Below are 19,612 nucleotides of genomic sequence, written 5' to 3'. Positions count from 1 at the left end.
CAATAAATTGCATTACTAGCTGCCTCGTGCTAGCAGAATCCACAAGGAATATGGATGATGGGTAAAACAAATTTAAAAAGCGAAGTAGAGTTAACTGTTTTTTTTGGTAACTATTACTGTAATATAATAAAGTATATGGATATTAGTGCATACACAACTAAACACATTCAAGTCAATAAGTTATTAAAGAGTTATAGTAGTTATAGTAGTCTTTTTTCATGACGAAAACAAGACGGTGACAAACTAAAAATGGCTCTTTGTTGGCTAAAACAATACGAGTCATAAGTGAGTTTTTGTTGACGAGACGAGACTGGACGAAAATGTTAGTGAGTGGTCTATCAAACATTTAAAATGCATGACATTTCTGCCTATTGTGTGTAGCAGTGCATCCTAGCTTAGCATACAGCGCATTTCCTGCTCAACACGCCAGTGACGTGGGCAACAGGAGCACTTTTGGTCGGAAACAACACACTGATTTGTGGATACGCTTTAGATATAATCCATCTGAAAGAAAATCTGAATGCATTGTGCAGAGAGAGGGCGGTAAATGTGGCTGCAATCTCAAGCAGCACATGAAGGCTAATATCACACCGATACTCTTACGAAGGTAAGTTACTACAAGTTGTGTTTACATATCATATACATCCTAAACACTTGGCTTGTGATAAATTTCATCGTAATCCTAAAGCTTTCCACGTAAGTCATCTCGCAAACTTAGTTCTAATTTCAGGCTAAAGTTAGCTTTATTGTGCAAACATCAATTCAATAGATTCAGCGACGGTGTGGCCATCTCTGTGTGTGTGTTTATGTTCTGTGAACATAAAGTGACGTCATGCAGCCCCTATCGTGGTACGCTTACAATAAAGTTGAGACACACACGCAAAACTCAACAGTACAGATACTGTACCTTATAATTTTGCCCATTGCTCAGAAAGAAAGAAAAGTCAGAAGGCTTCAGTACAGTGCGGGTGCCAGTCAAGTGGTTAATAAGCTACAGTATAAAAACCTATTTTTACTTGTTTGATAGTGCTATTTTGCCTTCACCTGTAGACCTTTACAGGAGGTGTACTTTGTATACAGAGATAGAGTATAGAACTGACTAAAATGTGACAAGAAGCATTTTGATCTAAAAGACAAAAATCCCTGTCCATGCGGGAACGTTCTTGGGTTGGTTTTTTTTGGCAGGTTGAAAAAAAAAATCTTGTCCACACTGTGCCAGATTCGCAAATACTTGCATCCAGACGGGAACGGATAACTGAGTGAAAACGATGTAATGCACAAGGCACACCTACATGTGACACACCAAACAATGGAAGAAAGAATGGATGCGCATAAGTCCGTCCCGTCATCTTCAGCTTTTCAAGGCATGTGGAATTACATGTGCGTCCTTTTTGGAGTATAAGACAAGAAAACACCGGGAGAACGTCAACTGCGGTGAGTCATGACACTCGAAATATTCAGATTTGTTGGCTTGTAGTCAAAGTTCACTTCCGGTCACATGACGGCGATGGTGCGGTGACGTCATCGTTTTTAAAATGAAGTGGATTTGCTAGTCCATACGGAAATGGCGAGCCGGCGTTTTCGGATTTTCCCACTCTGGAAGCCATTTTAAAAAAATACCGTTTCACCCAGAATGCTGTTCCTGTGTGGATGAGAGGCTGAAACAATAAAATACTTTGACCTGAAAACGTTTCCGTGTGGATAGCCCCTCAGACTAAAAATTATTAAATGTTTAATATACAATATGACATGAGTGTCGGACACATGAGTGTCGGACACTTAACTGACAGAAGTAGTTAAAACACTCACTCGCATTCGCTGTACTTCCAAGAAGACAGCTCTTTGGAAGGACTTCTCCCAGACAGCCAAGTCAGAGGACAGCTCTACTCTGAAGGTGTGGCTCTGTCCGTGGCTGATGAGAATGCTGAAGCACAGAGACTCAGTGTCCTGCTGGTCAGGTGGATGCTCCAGGCCCAAGTACAGCCTTGCCTGAAGCCAGCAGTCCTCTGTCAACCACAGCTGAAACCACAAAGTTCAATCATTGAGTGTTGATTTAAAAAATAACTAGCAGATGAAGTATACACCAACCATGAGCTGGCTGAACAATTACGAATCTGACTAAAATGTTTGAGAAAAGTATGAGGGAAATTCATGATGAAGACTGTGAGGGAGCTGTCAACCCTCCCTCACTGATCAGGTGTATGCCCCGCCTACACACTCACTTTTCTATTTGTGTACAATGTATCTAGTATATCATATTTATTTGCCAATTAATCTTAACTGTTAATGATTGGATCTTTAAGTCGTTGGTTTTTCACAGAAGTTATTTGTTTGTAATTTCTCATCAGTGTCTCCTTTCTTTGAGGTGATTTGTTGGGGCACAAGCATGGAAGCGTGCCCATGTGAGTGCAGACCAGGTGCATGTCATCACCCTAATTGGACTCTTCCAAGTTTCACCTGGAGGAGGGCATGGTTCACTATGCCGTGCTTTTTGTCAACATAGTTACATATTGTATAATGTAGAGGATGACGTGTACAGAGGTTGAGGCCTAAATGAATTGGCATTGGAATGCATTTGTGACATGAAGAAGGGATCTGGAGGGTGTAAATATGACTTCTATAGCAACTACCTCACCCTCCCATTAAGTAGTTATGGTTGGGTTCTCACTATATACACGGGTCTGGGTGAATTGGTGTGTGTGTCCTGTTCTGTGTGCTGGGGGAAATGCTGTCGGACTGTCTTGCGGTACCTGCAATAAATGTGATGAGCTCGCAACCTCGGCTTCTGGCGTATACTTTAGATGCTACGGCTATCCTGGGCTAGTAAGAGGCCATTTTTTAAACTGGAAATCTTACAAAGACCATGAAGCAGGAAATTGCACTTTTTCAGGATGTGCACATCTCTCAATCAGTGCAATATGCAAGCTGACAATACAGGACAACGAGAAAAAAGTATGGACACACTTTCTCATTTCTAATAAGTTTGTCAAAACTTTTGAATTACATTGTAAGTCAGTAAAAATAACGGACCTTCATACACTGGAAAATATATGAGTTAAATATGAGTTTAATATGACTTTTGGAAAGTATGTGTGTCAGGCAGAATCCAAAGATGACAAAAAACAGAACTCGGCTCATGGGATGAAGTGGGGCAAAAGTCACTGTCGATGCATTACACCGCTGATAGTGATGTCATACAACTTAACAGGACGTGCTCCCAGCAATGCTACAATAAAAAAAAAAAAAACATACGCTAGCATGCATGCGGGAGCAAAACTGAGTTCGGTTGTACTTAATTGAAGTAATTTAGAATGTACTCACGTTATTTTTGATCAATCCTCATCCACAAATCCATCAAAGTCCTCATCTTCTGTAGTCGACACAAAAAAAGCCGTCTTCTTTTCCGTTCGCTACTAGTCTGTTAACTTGTCAGTGTTATTCAGCTCCGAAGCAAAGAAGGAAACTTCTCCTGTTGCTTCTGCCAACTTTATTTACTGAACGCGGCCACCAGACAGCAGCTCAGAACACACACACATCTCTCAGCATCGTCTCTCCTTCCTGCTTGCCCACAAGGCAAAGGTTAAACAAGCCCCACTACATAGCTGTCCCGGCAATGCCTGTAAGAAATGACACCGTTTATTTCCTGGTGTGCACTGGTCAATACTGTAATGCCGCTTGTTGTGGGGAAAGAGAGACTCATGTCGCCGATGCACTTTAATGGCTTTATTCACAGCGGAGAACACTGCAGAACTTTACATCCACGCCAACATAAACACACTTCCCAACTCTCTCGAAACTCACAGCTGCTCGGGACGCCCACCATCACTTCCCGTCACTTCCTGATGAACTAAAGCTGTAATGTCACTCTGCCGTATAAAAAGTAAAATATAAAAAACAAGCGTAAAACATTACTACCACAGCTTTGTTCTGTGGGTCGTGGATATATTCTATCAGTTATTATTAAGCCTCTAGCTTCCTTTTAGTAAGTAAAAACCTTGGCTATGATTGCACTACATTGTCATGTAGACCTACAAAGTACACTTGGAAGAAGAAGAGGTGAATAAATGTATTGCAACTGATGTGAAACTGATGAGGGGTAGGATTAAATAAACTTTGCTTCTTCCTACACCTTTTTGGACATGCAAAATTGTGAATTGTACGTAATGTGAGGTGCTACTGTTTGACTCATATGCATGTTCAGGATTAAAACCATGAACCATGAACCATGATAATAACAAGCCTAGTAGTGCTGTACAGCTTTTATCCACAGTCCGCAGTGCCCTCTACTGGTCAACATTATTATTTTTTTCCCCTTTTTTTCCCCTCTACTGGTCAACATTCAAACAGGACGCCAACCTGTCTATAGAGGCCACCTGTCTATAGCGGCCACTTTTGCAGACTCCCTCTAGTGGCCGCTACAGACAAGTTTGACTGTATATATATATATATATATATATATATATATATATATATATATATATATTCATGTAATTTTCTGTTGTTTCTTATTGTAAAAATGAATTCCATATCCGACTTTACAGGTTCCACTGCGGTGTTAACAACACATTTACAACTACTGACATACCTTGTGAACCTTGAATAGAACCTCGCAGAGGTTATATGATATTTCCGCTTGTCCCCAGTCAGCAGCACTAAGCTGAAAACAAAAAAAAAGTTCCTTTAGCCACACATATCACAGAAATTATGAGACTGAAGGTAAAATTTATTGAAACTGATTGATGAAATAGGGTCATACATTTTAAAAAAGATCTAATGGAGCTCTTTGAACATGCACCCAACTCGTTCCAGTATATTAGAACTAATAACAATTTATACAAAAAGACAAACCATCTGTATTGATTACCGGGGGGCTGCTGAAGATATGAAAATATGGTCCTCTCATTGCCAGGAATTTAAAAGATTGTCTTCGAGAAGCACCCCTCCTGTCTGAACTTTCACAAGCCCAACCCATGTGAACAATCTGCAGAAGAAGTTGAGAATATTCTTGTTAGTTACATATTACTTCTGTATTGTACGTATTTGCTCAAATAGTGGCCAGGGGATCGAGTAGCAGTACATTGATGGAGTGTCTGGCAGTTATGTGAAGTAATGCATCACCTTTATTTTTTTCAAATATTTGTTTAACAGTGGAGCTAGATACGCTGCTGTCCACTGATGGATCTGTGGAAAATTGTTAATTTGGAATTACAATGGGAATGCAATGTGTAGCTAGTTCCATCCCTTAAAAGTAGGGGTCCCCAACCACCCGACCACGGGAAAAATTTCAGAAGCAATACAAGTTTTTTTCTTTTATAAATAACTACATTTAATATTATGTAAATGCATGTAAATTATGGAAACAAGGCTTATTATTTTATTGGAAAGATAATATACTGTTAGAAAGCCCATAGTTTTTGCATGTTTAGGTCATTTTATTTCAATGTTTCACAGAGTTTTCATTCCCAGTGGTCATTGAACGCACCGTAGTTGTGTGCCCCGAGACAAATTGAAAGTCTAACTTTCTCAGATGCTGCCACAAATAGACTTATATTTTCCCCGTTCATCATTGTTCTCAAAAGCAGATGCTGTGTGTAAATACATAAAAGTGAGTTCTGATGACATGACGTCTACGTTGAGCGCTAGCGTTGAGATTTTTTTCGTTGCCACATTTATTCATGCAAGTACACTGCACCCACACATCAAACAACGTCATTCAGTGACATGTGGTGAGGTTCATGGATGGTGAGGCATTAACTCTTTTGGAGTTTTTGTTGTGTTAATAGGAGGTTGCTCATTACAATAATTCACTTTTGTTTAAAAAAAAAAAGTCTTCAGATTGTTTTCAAATATTTCTTAGTCCCATTTATTTATTTTTTTAATTAACTGGTAACATTTGTGTTCCTACCTTTTATCTGAAATATGAAGTACATGCAGCCTTCTCCAGGAAAAGTTCTGATACTTTGATTTAAAAATCTGATCACCTCCTATGTTTGCTGTCAGCTAATTATAGTGATGTGGCAAACTTTAGCTGCTAACGTCAGCTATCATTGAATGTATAGTCTATCATAACCACACTATGACTCCAAATTGTGTATGTGTACACGCTATGGACATGTACGTGTATATAACACAGCCATGAGTTATTTTAATCAGGCCGAACACAAATTAACAACTATTTTATGCAGTATGACAGACATTTGTTATACAATCTGTTTTTTGAAACCACTATTGGTTGAAAAAAAAAAATACAGTCCCTTGAACTTGATTTTTAAAGTGTGCCAGAGTTAAGGGAATAGTGCCTAAGCCAGATAGAGAGAGACTAATCCATGCCTTTGTCTCCAGCAGGCTGGACTACTATAATGGCCTTCTCACCGGGCTCACTAAATGAGCTGTAAAACAGTTGCAGTACATCCAGAATGCTGCTGCTCGAGTCCTGACTAGAACCAGGAAATATGACCATATTAGTCCAGTACTAGGTCTCTGCACTGGCTTCCTGTCGCTCAGAGAATAGACTTTAAAACAGCTCTGCTTGTGTATAAGACCCTTCATGGTCTTGTGCCAAAGTACATCTCTGACATGTTAGGCCCACATAAACCATCTTGAGCTCTGAGAATCTCAGGTAGTGGTCTCCTGTGGGTGCCCAGAGTTAAGACTGAACACGATGAGGCTGCGTTTCAGTTTTATGCTGCCAAAATCTGGAACAATCCTCGACTTTGGCAATGTTCAAATCCAAGCTGAAAACACTTTTATTCAACTATGAATATGACAGCTGAAATAATTGTATTTGCACTCATCATTTTCTTTGTTTTATGGATGATTTGTGGAATTTTATGTAATGATTTTAGAATGTTTTCATGTAATGATTTTATGAGGTGATTTTTACCCTTCTTTTGTGTAAAGCACTTTGAATTACCTTGTGTATGAACTGAACTCTATAAATAAACTTGCCTTGCCTAATACTTATAATGACAATTTGTGTCCGGTGTGTGGGTGCTGGGTTTGTTTGGGGCTGGCACGGGATGGTGGCTCTTAGCTGGGGGGGCATGGTACCTCTTTGGTTCTTTTGAGGGAGGCCCACAATGTTAGACTCTGAAAACCCCTGGTTTGACTGGTTAGATTATTGTGATCCGCAGTTACTAAATCAGAGCACTCCTGTGGGGATATAATTTGTACAAGACAGCAAAGGTTGTGCCTGCGCACCACCCAGTGTGAAACAAACATTTCTCCTGTCCAATTTCAGGTAGGCCAATGTTAACACACCTGATCATCTGAAGCACTGTATTTGTTGACCAACTTCATCTGTGACAAAAAAGAAGAACACCCATTATTATCACCAAAGACTCATAAAAAAAAAAAAATCTGTTATGTATTGGCTCCATAAAGGTAGTTTTAAGCATCAATAGTACTGAAAACAAAACAGGGGATCCTTAGTTTTGCTGTTTTGTGGTTATGAAATTGCTCCCATAATTTAATTAAAAACCTGATTTTGGTCCGTAAACACGAGACTCGGTTACAATGTACACCGGCGGAAGAATATGTGCCGTGTGCAGCACAAGAATGCATGTTCCCTGCGCTGGGCTACCGTGCCCAGTTACACTGTGGAAGAATAACATCACTTTTAGAAGGGGCGTGACCCTGGGCACAGATCGACCTGTCTGTCACACGTCTGACAGACGTATCTTTGGAGCTTCAGTAGAGATATATGCCCAAGGCAATATCCCATCGTGAAACACTGAGCAAAGTTAAAATAAGAATGTTTACATCTCTCCCAGGACGTTTTCACTCAGCATACACAGTCACACAGTCATCCTGAACCCCACTCTGTCCTTCAAGTCCCAGATCAGATAGATCACTCAAACATCCTTCTCCCACCTCAGTAACATTACAGGTCTATGCCCCAGCCCCGCCTTGGTTGCAGAAACGAATACATACCTTCATAACCTCCAGACTGGATTACTGTAACACAGGGGTCACCAACGCGGTGCCTGCGGGCACCAGGTAGCCCCCCACGACCACATGAGGTGCCCACAAGTTTGCAGTTAACAACGTAAAGAAATGCATTCTGAAATACAGAATGTGAGTTGTGTATACCAGCATTTTGTTAATGTTCTGGTAAAACAAGCATATTTGGTTTGTTTGGGTTGAAATATGCTATGCAAATAAATGTTAGAAAAATTAGTAGCTCTTAGCCATTTTCATTTTGTAAAATTAGCTGAAAACGTTGGAGACCGCTGCTGTAACATCACCCGCTATGACCTCCTCTACCGTGAACTTCAAAAACTACAACATGTTCAAAACTTGAAAACAGTTGCTCAGAGAACACAATACCACCATCCTCCCACCTTCACTGGTTCCCAGTAGAACATCATCACTACTATGTCGCTGACTTCGACATCACTCTCAAATTCATCGCCTCATTCATCACCTCGGTCATGAACGTAAAACTTTTGACCTGGACCAAACTGCACCTGAGTTTGGAGGCTTGCTGCAAAAACATTAACTTCATGATTTTCCTTGTTAAGCACTTATTTTAAGCATGATTGAAACCAAAACTAAAATTGCCATACCATACCAAACCTCTGGAACTCCTGAACCGTGATTCACACCATTCAATCAAAGCAGAACTAAAAAAAAATATCTTCAGTGAATTTTTCAATATCCTCCTCCCAAACATAAATACTGTAAGTTTCACTGATGATCATCACTACAATTTCTCTTTGTTTACAAACACAGAGAAAACGGGAGATAACCTTTCACGGTATAATGCATAAAAAGACTTACATTTTCCAGGGTCAGGTCACTGATTTTTGTTGATATTGCTTGGAGCCAGTCTGTGGTTTCAGCTGCATTGCAAAATTGAAGAATATTGGTTGTGGATCCATTCAAGGCAAGTACTTCAAAAGTGTTGGACCTGCAAAAGGGGTCAGAAAAAGACAGAGGAGAGAGAGGTGGAGAGGATTGAAAGCATTATTGCATTGAGTGAACGTTTTTTACGTTATTTAGCTATTTAGTTATTTAGTACGCGCAGAATAGGGAGCAAGTTCTCTGCCATGACTGCTAATTGCTAAGACTGCTTCGCTAAGACTGCTTGTGTGTACGTGCGCGCATACTACAGGCACGTGCGTGTGCACGAGCCGTGAGTGAGTGACAGCCATTCATTAGGGGTGGAACAATCGATCAATGATCTTTAAAAAGCCTGACCTGCAGATTAAAATTTTGGCCGATACGGACTTTTTAAAATAACTGACACCATACACCTTCAGTGACACCTTTTGTTGCAAAACAACACAACACCCGTGAAACAATGCAAACTTGTTGCCGATCGCCGATTCCCCAAAATTAAGGAAATCTGAGCCAATTGATAAACCGTCCGGTGCATGCTTAGCATGCGAGCATGTAGTGGTGTTCCCGTATTTTTGGGGGTTCGGAAAAGTGTAGTTTGGAGCAAAGGAGGGATAGCACCTTTCAATTTGAGCTTAAAATAATTTGAGTGCATAACTTACATGTTTGGTCTCGAGTTGGGCAGAGACCTGGAACTTGGAGGCACTGCTATTTGATGTCTTAAGTAATCCATCTCAGTGAAGATTTAGCAATAATAGGAATTGGGAGTATACAACTTAATGAGCCACTGTACAGTATGAAGAGGGACATCTAAGACAGCTCTCAGTTTCCTCTTCAATGTTACCTACAACAACGTCAATACTCCAACCACCGGCAATTCTCTTGCAAGCATGACTTCTTGGAAAAAGCCGCAGGCTGAATCCATAGTCACTCTCCAGGAGGGGTGAATGGTGTACAACTAATAGATGCGTGTCTTGACCTTAATGGTCGATTGATCTCATTTTTTGTATAGCTTGTGGGATTTTTATTATGAACATGGCTCCAGCATACCCTCGCGACCCTAGTGAGGATGGGATGGATGGATGGCTGATTCCAAAGGGATCAGGCTTTCAGGCATTAACAAAATAACATGAAATACACAAATGTGCTTGGGATTATGTTTTTCGTGAAGTAAATCTTGACAAGATAATCACCATGTATTGTATATGGCAATTACTTCTTCTCGCATCCAAGGGTGCAAACAGGCAAAAATATAATTCCCAATGCTCAAACATTACAGTAATCAGAGTGACAGAGCTTAAACGCAGTGGCTGGAACAAGCCTCAGAGGTTGCTGATAGACAGCCTGTCTTGTAGGATATCAAAACATAAGAGAAAAAACAGAATATTGGCATCTTTGGTCATAAAAATGAAATGACTTGTATTTATTACATCACGTTTAACTGCTTAATTGAAGTGTCTCTAGATGCAGATGCCAACCAACTCTTGTGTCTTGCAAACCTGCCTATTAAGGAGCATTAGCAATGGAAATAGCGGTAAATAAACAGATACATTTAAAAGAGAGTGAATAAAATGTTTTATTCATAAGAATTTTATGTCAAATGCCAAAATTGTCTCGGTGGAAAGAAGTTCCATATATTCATCAAGTAACGACATTGTTATTGTTATGTTAGTGATGTTAAAAGTTATCGTGATGAAGTTGGTAAAACACTGAGTATTTTATGAAACTGAACACTGCATTTATACTTGTAGTTCGGTTTTAACACTGGTCCATTTACTGGTGTCTGTAGTGTTCACATGCAAGCTGACCGAGACACATCTTTCAGGAGGTCCTAACCCTGCTTGTTTAGAACTAATCTGTGAATGAAGAAGTCTTAGATGAAGAAGGAGGGCAATTTTTTTGACTCTCATAATTTGCACAACCGATTTTAACCGTGTCGTAGCCAAAATTCTCCAATCATTTGGGACTCTTCACTTTTCTTCAGTTTTAGGCTGCGCCATGCCGTGTGGGAGTTGTCTATGAAGAATCACTCAGGTGAGAGGCCTGAACTGTTATTCAGGTATACTGCAGAGGGCAGTGATGTTTACAAGCTAGGTTGGAGCCAGTCTGTGAGTGAAAAAGGCTTAGAGAAAGGCTTAGTGTTTGCAATGCTAGTTTTAAACTGCGCTGTACGGTGTAGGAGGCTGCTTTGATCCTTTGAGAGGTTCCACATAACTCAGTGTGCTAATGCATGGGCTGCCTACACAAGCCTCTATCTAGGGGGCAGCAGTGCTCAAACTAATCAACAGGATGCTTATTCAACCCAGTTAAGGAAGAAGAAGACATTCAGAAAGTGGTGACAGTATTTCACCCATTTTCTCAGGTATTAACTTACACTACCGGTCAAAAGTTTTAGAACACTCCAATTTCTCTGGAGGAAACACCTACATTTTTAAGTGCGTTGGTCTTAAGATGGTCTGTCTCTCTCTTCCATTGGTAATTATTTGTTTTCTTGCCATTTTTGTAGCATTTTGCTAGCTTGCTAACATTAAGATGTTAGCATTGTCAATATGCTAACATTAGCATCTTAGCATTTAAGCTATTTTTATAGGTATAAACGTATATAAAGACTAAGTGCTATCATGCTACATGTTAGCATGATAACAGCTAGCATGCTAGCATTACTAGCATGCTAACATTAGCATATTCACTTTTTTGCTATTTTGTATAAATTTTACATAAACAGTGTTTTCGTGTTAGGTGTTAGCATGCTAACAATTAGCATGTCGTATTTGCTAGCATGCTATAATTATCATGTTAGCATTTTTAATGCTTTCAAACCCTAACCCTAAACTTACATAGACACTTTGTGCTATCATGCTAGGTGTTAGCATGTTAGCTATAGCCTTTCAGTCTGGCATCAGCTCATTAGGATTTGACAGCGAGTGCAGCACTGCAGTTCGGCATCAGCTTTGCCAGCATTCACATGTAATTTCTCCCAAAATTTAACACTTCTAGTTTTAAGTACTCTTGTGCCAAGTAAGGAAGAAAGTGCCAAGAATAAAAAGCTCCAAAGGAAGAAATTAATAAGATGGACCGACATCTGGCGCATCAATGTCAGAAAACTGTATCCCTGTCAGAAGGCGGCTTAAGCCATCCCATACTCAGAGAGCAGTACTACAATCCTCACAAGAGGGAGAGAGAGGCTGCTCTGTTTCCCCCAAAAATGGTTTGCTAGCAGTGTTCTAAGTTGTTTCATTACGTGTCAAAGCTTGTGCATCACATGTTTATTTCTTTATAGTGTGCAATATTGATTCTTCGGTAGGGCATGAGATCGATCCCACTCTCCCCCAACACGCACACACACAAACACTGTACAAATATAAACCAAAAAACAGCAAACTTTGAATGTTTGCTGCAGCAGAAAGCAGAAAGACATAAAGTGGCAAGCAATATGTGAAATGTTGATATTAATAACTAATAATATCATAAGATGTGTCTTTGTCTGCAGTTTCCAGTTCACAATAGACCTGAGTTGGTGGTTTCTGGATTGTTACTGAACATCCTAACCAATTTCCTTTCACCTGAACAGTTTGGGTGTTCTTTTTCAGACCTTGGCAAAGTGGTGACACATCAAAATAACGTGTACTTATGTACAAGTGTTTACACTGATGATGTTGGAAGAAAAGGGTACCACTTGTCACCATTCTTATTCAATAGAACAATGAACTACATCTGTGAGACACCATGACCCAATCACACTTTGTAATACCATTGAGAGCAGGAAAGCGTCTGAAAGACTGATACTCTTCACTGACAACATAGCTCTGCTGGTAGACTCCAGACCAACGATTAGAGGGCTGACATCTGCTCTTGACCAGAGTGCATCCAAGGCTGGACTAGAGATCAGCTGCCAGAACACCAACATCATGCATTCATTAGTACAATGAATTACATTTGTGAGACACCATGACCCAATCACACTTTGGAACACCATTGGGAGCAGGAAAGTGCCCTAAAGACTGATACACTTCACTGACAACATAGCTCTGCTGGCAGACTCCAGACCAAATATTAGAGAGATGACATCTGCTCTTGACCAGAATGCATCCAAGGCTGGACTGAACATCGGCTGCCAGAATACCAACATCATGCAGATTGGAGAACAACCTATGGATGAACTAATAATGTAACCAAACCACTTCCTACTGAAGTTATCATAAAAAAAATACATTTACAGTTTAATGCAAAGGAAAGACATCTGCAGAAGAAATAGGCGGGGATCTACTGCACATCACTGTGGGGCCCAAAAAAAATACTGACTTAAAAAAGCTAAATCAATATACATAAAAGGGAGTGCATGAAAATCAAATGCATATTAAGTTTGACTAGTGTTGTCACACGTTCTGAGTTCCAGCCTTAAAGCTGCAGTGACCTTTTAAGCCGTTTATGTCTGTGCATACATATTGGCGTTAACAACTTCTTGCCTAAAGGAACATTGCTTGCTAAACCAACAACAGTGCTCACTGAACTGCGCATGTTGAAGGTGGATTATATCATGCCGGATAACTCTTACCTTAATTTATCCATGCCAGCTTTATATCTGGAGACTCTGGCCATCAACAAGGGCAGGGAGACAGCATCCATCCAGCGTTTCTCATACTTTGGTTCATTAGCTGAGGGTGAAGGAGGTGATGAAGCCTACAAGAGACAAATGCCCAATGAGCTTCTCAAGCCTCAATGTTAAAGAATGTGGCCATGCAGCCGTATTTGCTTTTAAAAAGTAAATCTACAACAAAATGGTGGGATACTAGTTACTGCACATTTTGAGTAAGTGTTCGAAATATCATTTACACCATTGGTCACCAACCTTTTGGAGCCCAAGATCTCTGGTCTCGCCCGTGAACCCACGCAAGATCTATACACAGTCAAACCTGTCTTAGCGGCCACCTTTATAGAGCGGCCACCTGCCTATAGCAGCCACTGAAAAATCCCCCCAGCAAATTTACATGTTATAGACCCTGTGTATAGCAGTCACCTGTCCAACACGGCCAGCGGCCACCCATTTTGTCTCCCTTGGTCAATATCTGACTGCATATAGCGGCCAAATTACCAACTCAAGTAGAGGCTTCATGCACAAAAAAGTTTCGTTTTTCAATCAATGAAGCCGTCGTGTGTAGACTTTAATTACTGAGTCCTAGCTCAGTCACAATCATTCACAAGATCCACACAAACTGTCAGTTGTTCCACATAAAAAAGCCGTCTTCTTTTGAGCTTGCTATTTCCTGGTCAAACATGTAACTTTAAGAGCATTTGCACCAAAACATTACCGCAACGTAGGCTGGGAACAGGACGTGCTCCAAGTGACGCTACAATAAAAAAAAAAAACACGCTAGCGTGCATGCGGCAGCGGGAGCAAAACTGAGTTCGTTTGTACTTAATTGAAGTATTTTAGAATGTACTCACGTTATTTTTGATCCATCCTCATCCACAAATCCATCAAAGTCCTCATCTTCTGTATTCGACACAAAAAAAAACGTCTTCTTTTCCGTTCGCTACTAGTCTGTTAACTTGTCAGTGTTATTCAGCTCCGAAGCAAAGAAGGAAACTTCTCCTGTTGCTTCTGCCAACTTTATTTATTGAACGCGGCCACCAGAGAGCACACAGAACACACACACACATCTCTCAGCATCGTCTCTCCTTCCTGCTTGCCCAAAAGGCAAAGGTTAAACAAGCCCCACTACATAGCTGTCCAGCCAATGCCTGTAAGAAATGACACCGTTTATTTCCTGGTGTGCACTGGTCAATACTGTAATGCCGCTTGTTGTGGGGAAGGAGAGACTCACGTCGCCGATGCACTTTAATGGCTTTATTCACAGCGGAGAACACTGCAGGACTTTACATCCACGCCAACATAAACACACTTCCCAACTCTCTCGAAACTCACAGCTGCTCGGGACGCCCACCGTCACTTCCCGTCACTTCCTGATGAACTAAAGCTGTAATGAAACTCTGCCGTATAAAAAGTAAAATATTAAAAACAAGCGTAAGACATTACTAGCACAGCTTTGTTATGTGGGTCGTGGATATATTCTATCAGTTATTATTAAGCCTCTAGCTTCCTTTTAGTAAGTAAAAACCTTGGCTATGATTGCACTACATTGTCATGTAGACCTACAAAGTACACTTGGAAGAAGAAGAGGTGAATAAATGTATTGCAACTGATGTGAAACTGATGAGGGGTAGGATTAAATAAGCTTTGCTTCTTCCTACTCCTTTTTGGACATGCAAAATTGTGAATTGTACTATGTGATCGGCTACTGTTTGACTCATATGCATGTTCAGGATGAATTAAAACCATGAACCATGATAATAACAAGCCTAGTAGTGCTGTACAGCTTTTATCCGCAGTCCGCAGTGCCCTCTACTGGTCAACATTATTATTATTATTATTTTCCCTTTTTTTTTCCTCTACTGGTCAACATTCAAACTGGACCAACCTGTCTATAGAGGCCACCTGTCTATAGCGGCCGCTTTTGCAGACTCCCTCTAGTGGCCGCTATAGACAAGTTTGACTGTATATTTCAATTATACATAGTTATTTATTGATTTATTTTGCAGAAAGCTTACAAAGCTTTGTGTTATTATTGGTTGTCGGTGTCAACATTTCAGCTTTTTCTCATTGTGCCTTTTGCTCTATTTTTACCCTTTTTGCTATTTTTTTAATTTTATTTTCTTTCTGCAGTGATGCAATGACAGATGGCCCCTTGGCCGCACCCCTACTTTTGTGGCTCTTTGTCGGGGTCGGGCTTGTGGCGTCGGCTCTATGAACAAACTTCAAATCTATTTGGCTTGTGGGCTCAGTGCAAATCGATGGTGGTTGAGGGGAGAGGGGTTACAACAGTCAGTCCTAATGAGCAGCATTTTTTGGAGGTGCACATCTATGGAGTTATATTTGTGCCTTCATTTTGAGGTAGCAAAGGCTGATTTGGAGCCACAACATGCAATAATTACTGTTGCGTGAGCAGGCACATTGCTGACACTCTCTCTCTCTTTGTCACTCAACCTGCGAGCACGAGACGAGCCGGTGTACATGTGTGATCGGGTTTTTGGGACAGGGCTCCTGGCTGGACATTGCTGGAGAAGGCATACGGGCGTGTTCAGTGGTCAAAATGCATGCCTGTTGGTCATTCTCCGGGAGAGGTGTAATGATGTAATAATACATTTTTTTTCTAATATTCTCGTGATCGACCAGCCAAGTCCCAAAGATCGACTAGTAGCTTGCGATCGACGGGTTGGTGACCCCTGATTTACACTATCTTCCGTATTGTCTATTCCTGATTTTTGTGGTGACTGTTCTTGTGTACTTGCTGTGTGCTCTGGTTTCTCCTCTTCATTTTGGGTGCTTTCTTTGATGGGATAACGAGGCACACCTCCAGTCATTCTGCAATTAGTGGTTCTTTTTAAGCACAGCTGCTGCAGCAGGAAGACGCCAGATTGTTCCTCTGCTTCCACGTTTTATGGAGAGCTGTTGCATTCCCAGTGTTTTTTTTCCATGAGCAGTCTTCATTTTGTTTCTTGATGACAACTTGTTCAAGCCCTGCCGATTATTTACTGCTCGTGTCTTCCTCCCGTGCCTTGTTATGCCAAGCCAGCTGCCCTTTTTGCCATGCTGTCTTTTTTGTTCTTCTAGAGGTAACAGTTTTGTCCAAGGTGGTTTTTGTTGTTTTTCCTGCACCGTCACTTTTGGTTAGTCATGTTTTGTGTTTGTTTTTGTACTTTGCCTGCGAGAAACGAATGCACTACATGAGCTTTTATTAAGGACTCTTAATGTTTTGCTACTTGCTTCCTATGTCTTTGTTGAGTCCAAAACTACAGGTTGTCCACAAAGTTACTTTCCAAGTTAACAAATGTATGGCAAGTAGAGATTTACGTTTTTGTCTCTTTTGACGGACCTCTATATGGGCAACATTAGTTGAATGAAACACATCACGGTGGTTGATTTCTTGCCATGTTTGCTGTAGCATATAGGAGGTGCAACGACTCCTTGAATAATTCGAGAACCTCCATTACAAAAAAGATCGAAGGATATTTCTGCCTCGAGGAATCGCTTACATCACCAACGCACTTATGTTACCCATGCAGACGTCAAAGAAGGAAGCGGACGGTGCGGGAAGATTGAAGAGGTGAGAAAATGCGGTAAGGCAACAAAAGGAACGAAGGAAAGCAAAGAATAAAGTCGCAGTTTTGTCACCAAACAAAATGTAAAAAGACAGAAAATGTGGCGAAACAGAACGTTGAACACCATCACAACATCCGTTGTACCACAACAGCACATCTTTTATGTGGCATCATCTCCTTCCGAATGTAGCATAAAATCCGAGACAAGGTTAAATTAAAGTAGCGCAAATCAGTGAGATTAAGGTTAGTGTACCTTACTAACATAACGTTAGTCGTGTGGACGGATAGCTTTCTCTTAATTATGACTACGGTCTAATATGTGGCAGTTTATTACGATGGTATCGTGACTTCAAACAGGGTTTGTTTCATCTGCAAGAAACACAGCGCTGTGACACTTTTTAGCTCAGTAATCAGTAGCTGCTCATTTCTAGCAGACAATACTGTGTAATAGAACAAGGAATTCCTTATTTGAGAGTAATGTGTTCCACTACAGGTGTCTTCATTTGACTATGAACCCTGCAAAAATTCAATATATTATAAAGAATATTTGTCTTATTTCTAGTCAGCCTGTCTAAGTTTAGGATTTATAAATGCACAGCCATCAACATAATGTAATTTATTTATTGTAAAAAAATAAATAAATAAATTCTGGACCCCAACATGTGTCGCAGAGCCTGGGTTCCAGTTCGAAAATCCCTGGAAAGAACACGACTCAGATACATCTTACCGTGCCTCTTTTGCTGCCATTGAAATGCGAGCCGCAGTCAAAGAGTGACGAGGATTCACCGCTATTATCAGCAGATGAAGAACCTGTGAGGAGAAGGCAGTGGTTAGCATGTTGGCCACACGTCTGGAGATGTGGAAGATCTGGGTTCGGATCTCCGTTGGGCAACTCTGTATGGAATTTGCATGTTCTCCCCATGCGTGGGTTTTCTCCGGGTACTTCAATCTCCTCCCACATTCCAAAAACATGCATGTTAAATTAATTGGTGACTCTAAATTGTCCATAGGTGTTGAGTGGGAATGATTGTTTATATGTACCCTGCGATTGATTGGCGACCATCCCAGGGTGTAGCCCGCCTTTCGCCCCAAAGTCAGCTGGGATAGGCTCCAGCATACCCCCGCAATCCTAGTGAGGATAAGCGGCATAGAAAATGCATGGATGGGAGTTTGCCTTCATTTCACTTCACTCCTTCCTCGTGGCATCTAAAAATGTAATAGTATCTGTGTGCCAACTAACTCAATAAAGGTCCCATATACTATTTTAAATTAGCGTCAAGTCCTACAAAAAGTGCTTTTAATAAGCCCTAATAAGAACACAGCGTTGTGTTTTTACTGCTTTAATGAGCCTTTTTCCAACAATGTGGCTCAATCACTATTATGCCTTTTATCCACTTTTACACACACATAATAGATGCAATATACAGGTGGACCTCCAGTTACGAACGTGTTCCGTTCCCACAACTGTGTTAATTTCGTGTTCGATTTGAACAGCCCATAGCGCACAAACCAGCAGATCTTCTATTATTATTTCTGCAGTGTTTTTAATAAAGTTTTGTTTGAGCAAGTGACAGCATTTCCTGAAATAGTGTCCATTGGCCATAGACACTACAGTCAAAGTAGACAAGTTATGATATTAAGTTGAGACAAGATTTAGGTCTTCAAAGTAGCAAGCAACCCACAAGGTCCTGAGGAGGACACGTCTATTTGGGGAAAGTATTATTCGTTTAAGAGCGTACCCACTCCCTCTCCTGCACTCACACTGAGCATTTGAAAAATATATTATCAGTGAAGCAAAAAGACATAAACATGTAAAAAATGTGGGGTTTATAACTGTGGTATATTTATGCTGAACATTTATCACATAGGCCAGGGGTAGGCAACGTTATGCTGAACATTTATCACATAGGCCAGGGGTAGGCAACGTTTACCATCAAAAGAGCCATTTTAGCAAATAGTCGGGAGCTGCAAAACATTACACGGCTTATAAACTTGGAAAAATTTTACTTTTTTTTTTGTTGTTACCTGTTCCAACCACAAAATTCAACAAAGAGAAGTGTGCCTATGTCGGCCTACTCTGAAATAATTTGAACACTTAACTCCGTAAGTCTTTCAGAGTGGTTCCCACATTTGTTTAAAATTAAAACAAATTGCAGCCAACTTTAATATAAAAAAATGTCCAGAGTTCACATACACTATGAGTGTTGTTTGCTGCATACCGTTTACGCTTGCGCTGAATTGTCATCAATAACCATTTTATTGTCCTTGACTGTCTTTGCAAAGAGAGGCATTCTTTCATGTTCTGAATAATGTCCTGTTTATTTTTTAATTCGGAGAATGGATGCTCTGATATTTTTATGAACAATTCTTTCATGTATTCTCCATCTGTGAATGGCTTACCCCTCCTTCCCATCTCAGTGTTGCCAACTTGGCGATTTTCTCTGTAAATCTGGCCACTTTCCAAACCCTCTTGGTGACTAATTTTCTCAAAAGTAACTAGCGACAAATATGAAGACTTTTCCTGATGTCGTTGGGAGATTTTTCTGGTATTTGGAAACATAAAAGTGAAAGAGCATATTGTTCTGAGCGGTGAATGCACAGTCAGCTCCCA

At 40.5% G+C, this 19,612-nt stretch overlaps 1 protein-coding gene across 8 annotated transcripts in view; it reads right to left on the bottom strand.

The window, feature by feature from the left end:
- sntg2 (syntrophin, gamma 2) overlaps window positions 1-19,612 on the bottom strand; it is a 55,608-nt gene that overhangs the window by 14,228 nt on the left and 21,768 nt on the right. For 7 of the 8 annotated variants that reach the window (XM_054796239.1, XM_054796243.1, XM_054796242.1 and 4 more), the window contains 7 exons: window positions 17,729-17,811; window positions 13,397-13,521; window positions 8,782-8,911; window positions 7,261-7,299; window positions 4,865-4,981; window positions 4,586-4,657; window positions 1,810-2,019 (listed from right to left, as the gene is read on the bottom strand). In XM_054796239.1, the coding sequence (XP_054652214.1) occupies window positions 1,810-2,019; window positions 4,586-4,657; window positions 4,865-4,981; window positions 7,261-7,299; window positions 8,782-8,911; window positions 13,397-13,521; window positions 17,729-17,811 (776 nt within the window). The remainder of the gene's footprint in view (window positions 1-1,809; window positions 2,020-4,585; window positions 4,658-4,864; window positions 4,982-7,260; window positions 7,300-8,781; window positions 8,912-13,396; window positions 13,522-17,728; window positions 17,812-19,612) is intronic. The other variant, XM_054796241.1, reaches the window with a different exon arrangement.

Source organism: Dunckerocampus dactyliophorus, chromosome 13 (genome assembly GCF_027744805.1).
Source record: "Dunckerocampus dactyliophorus isolate RoL2022-P2 chromosome 13, RoL_Ddac_1.1, whole genome shotgun sequence".
In the NCBI taxonomy this organism is placed as follows: Eukaryota; Metazoa; Chordata; class Actinopteri; order Syngnathiformes; family Syngnathidae; genus Dunckerocampus; species Dunckerocampus dactyliophorus.
Note: the sequence above shows the minus strand (reverse complement) of the source record. Positions and strands in the feature narration are given on the sequence as shown.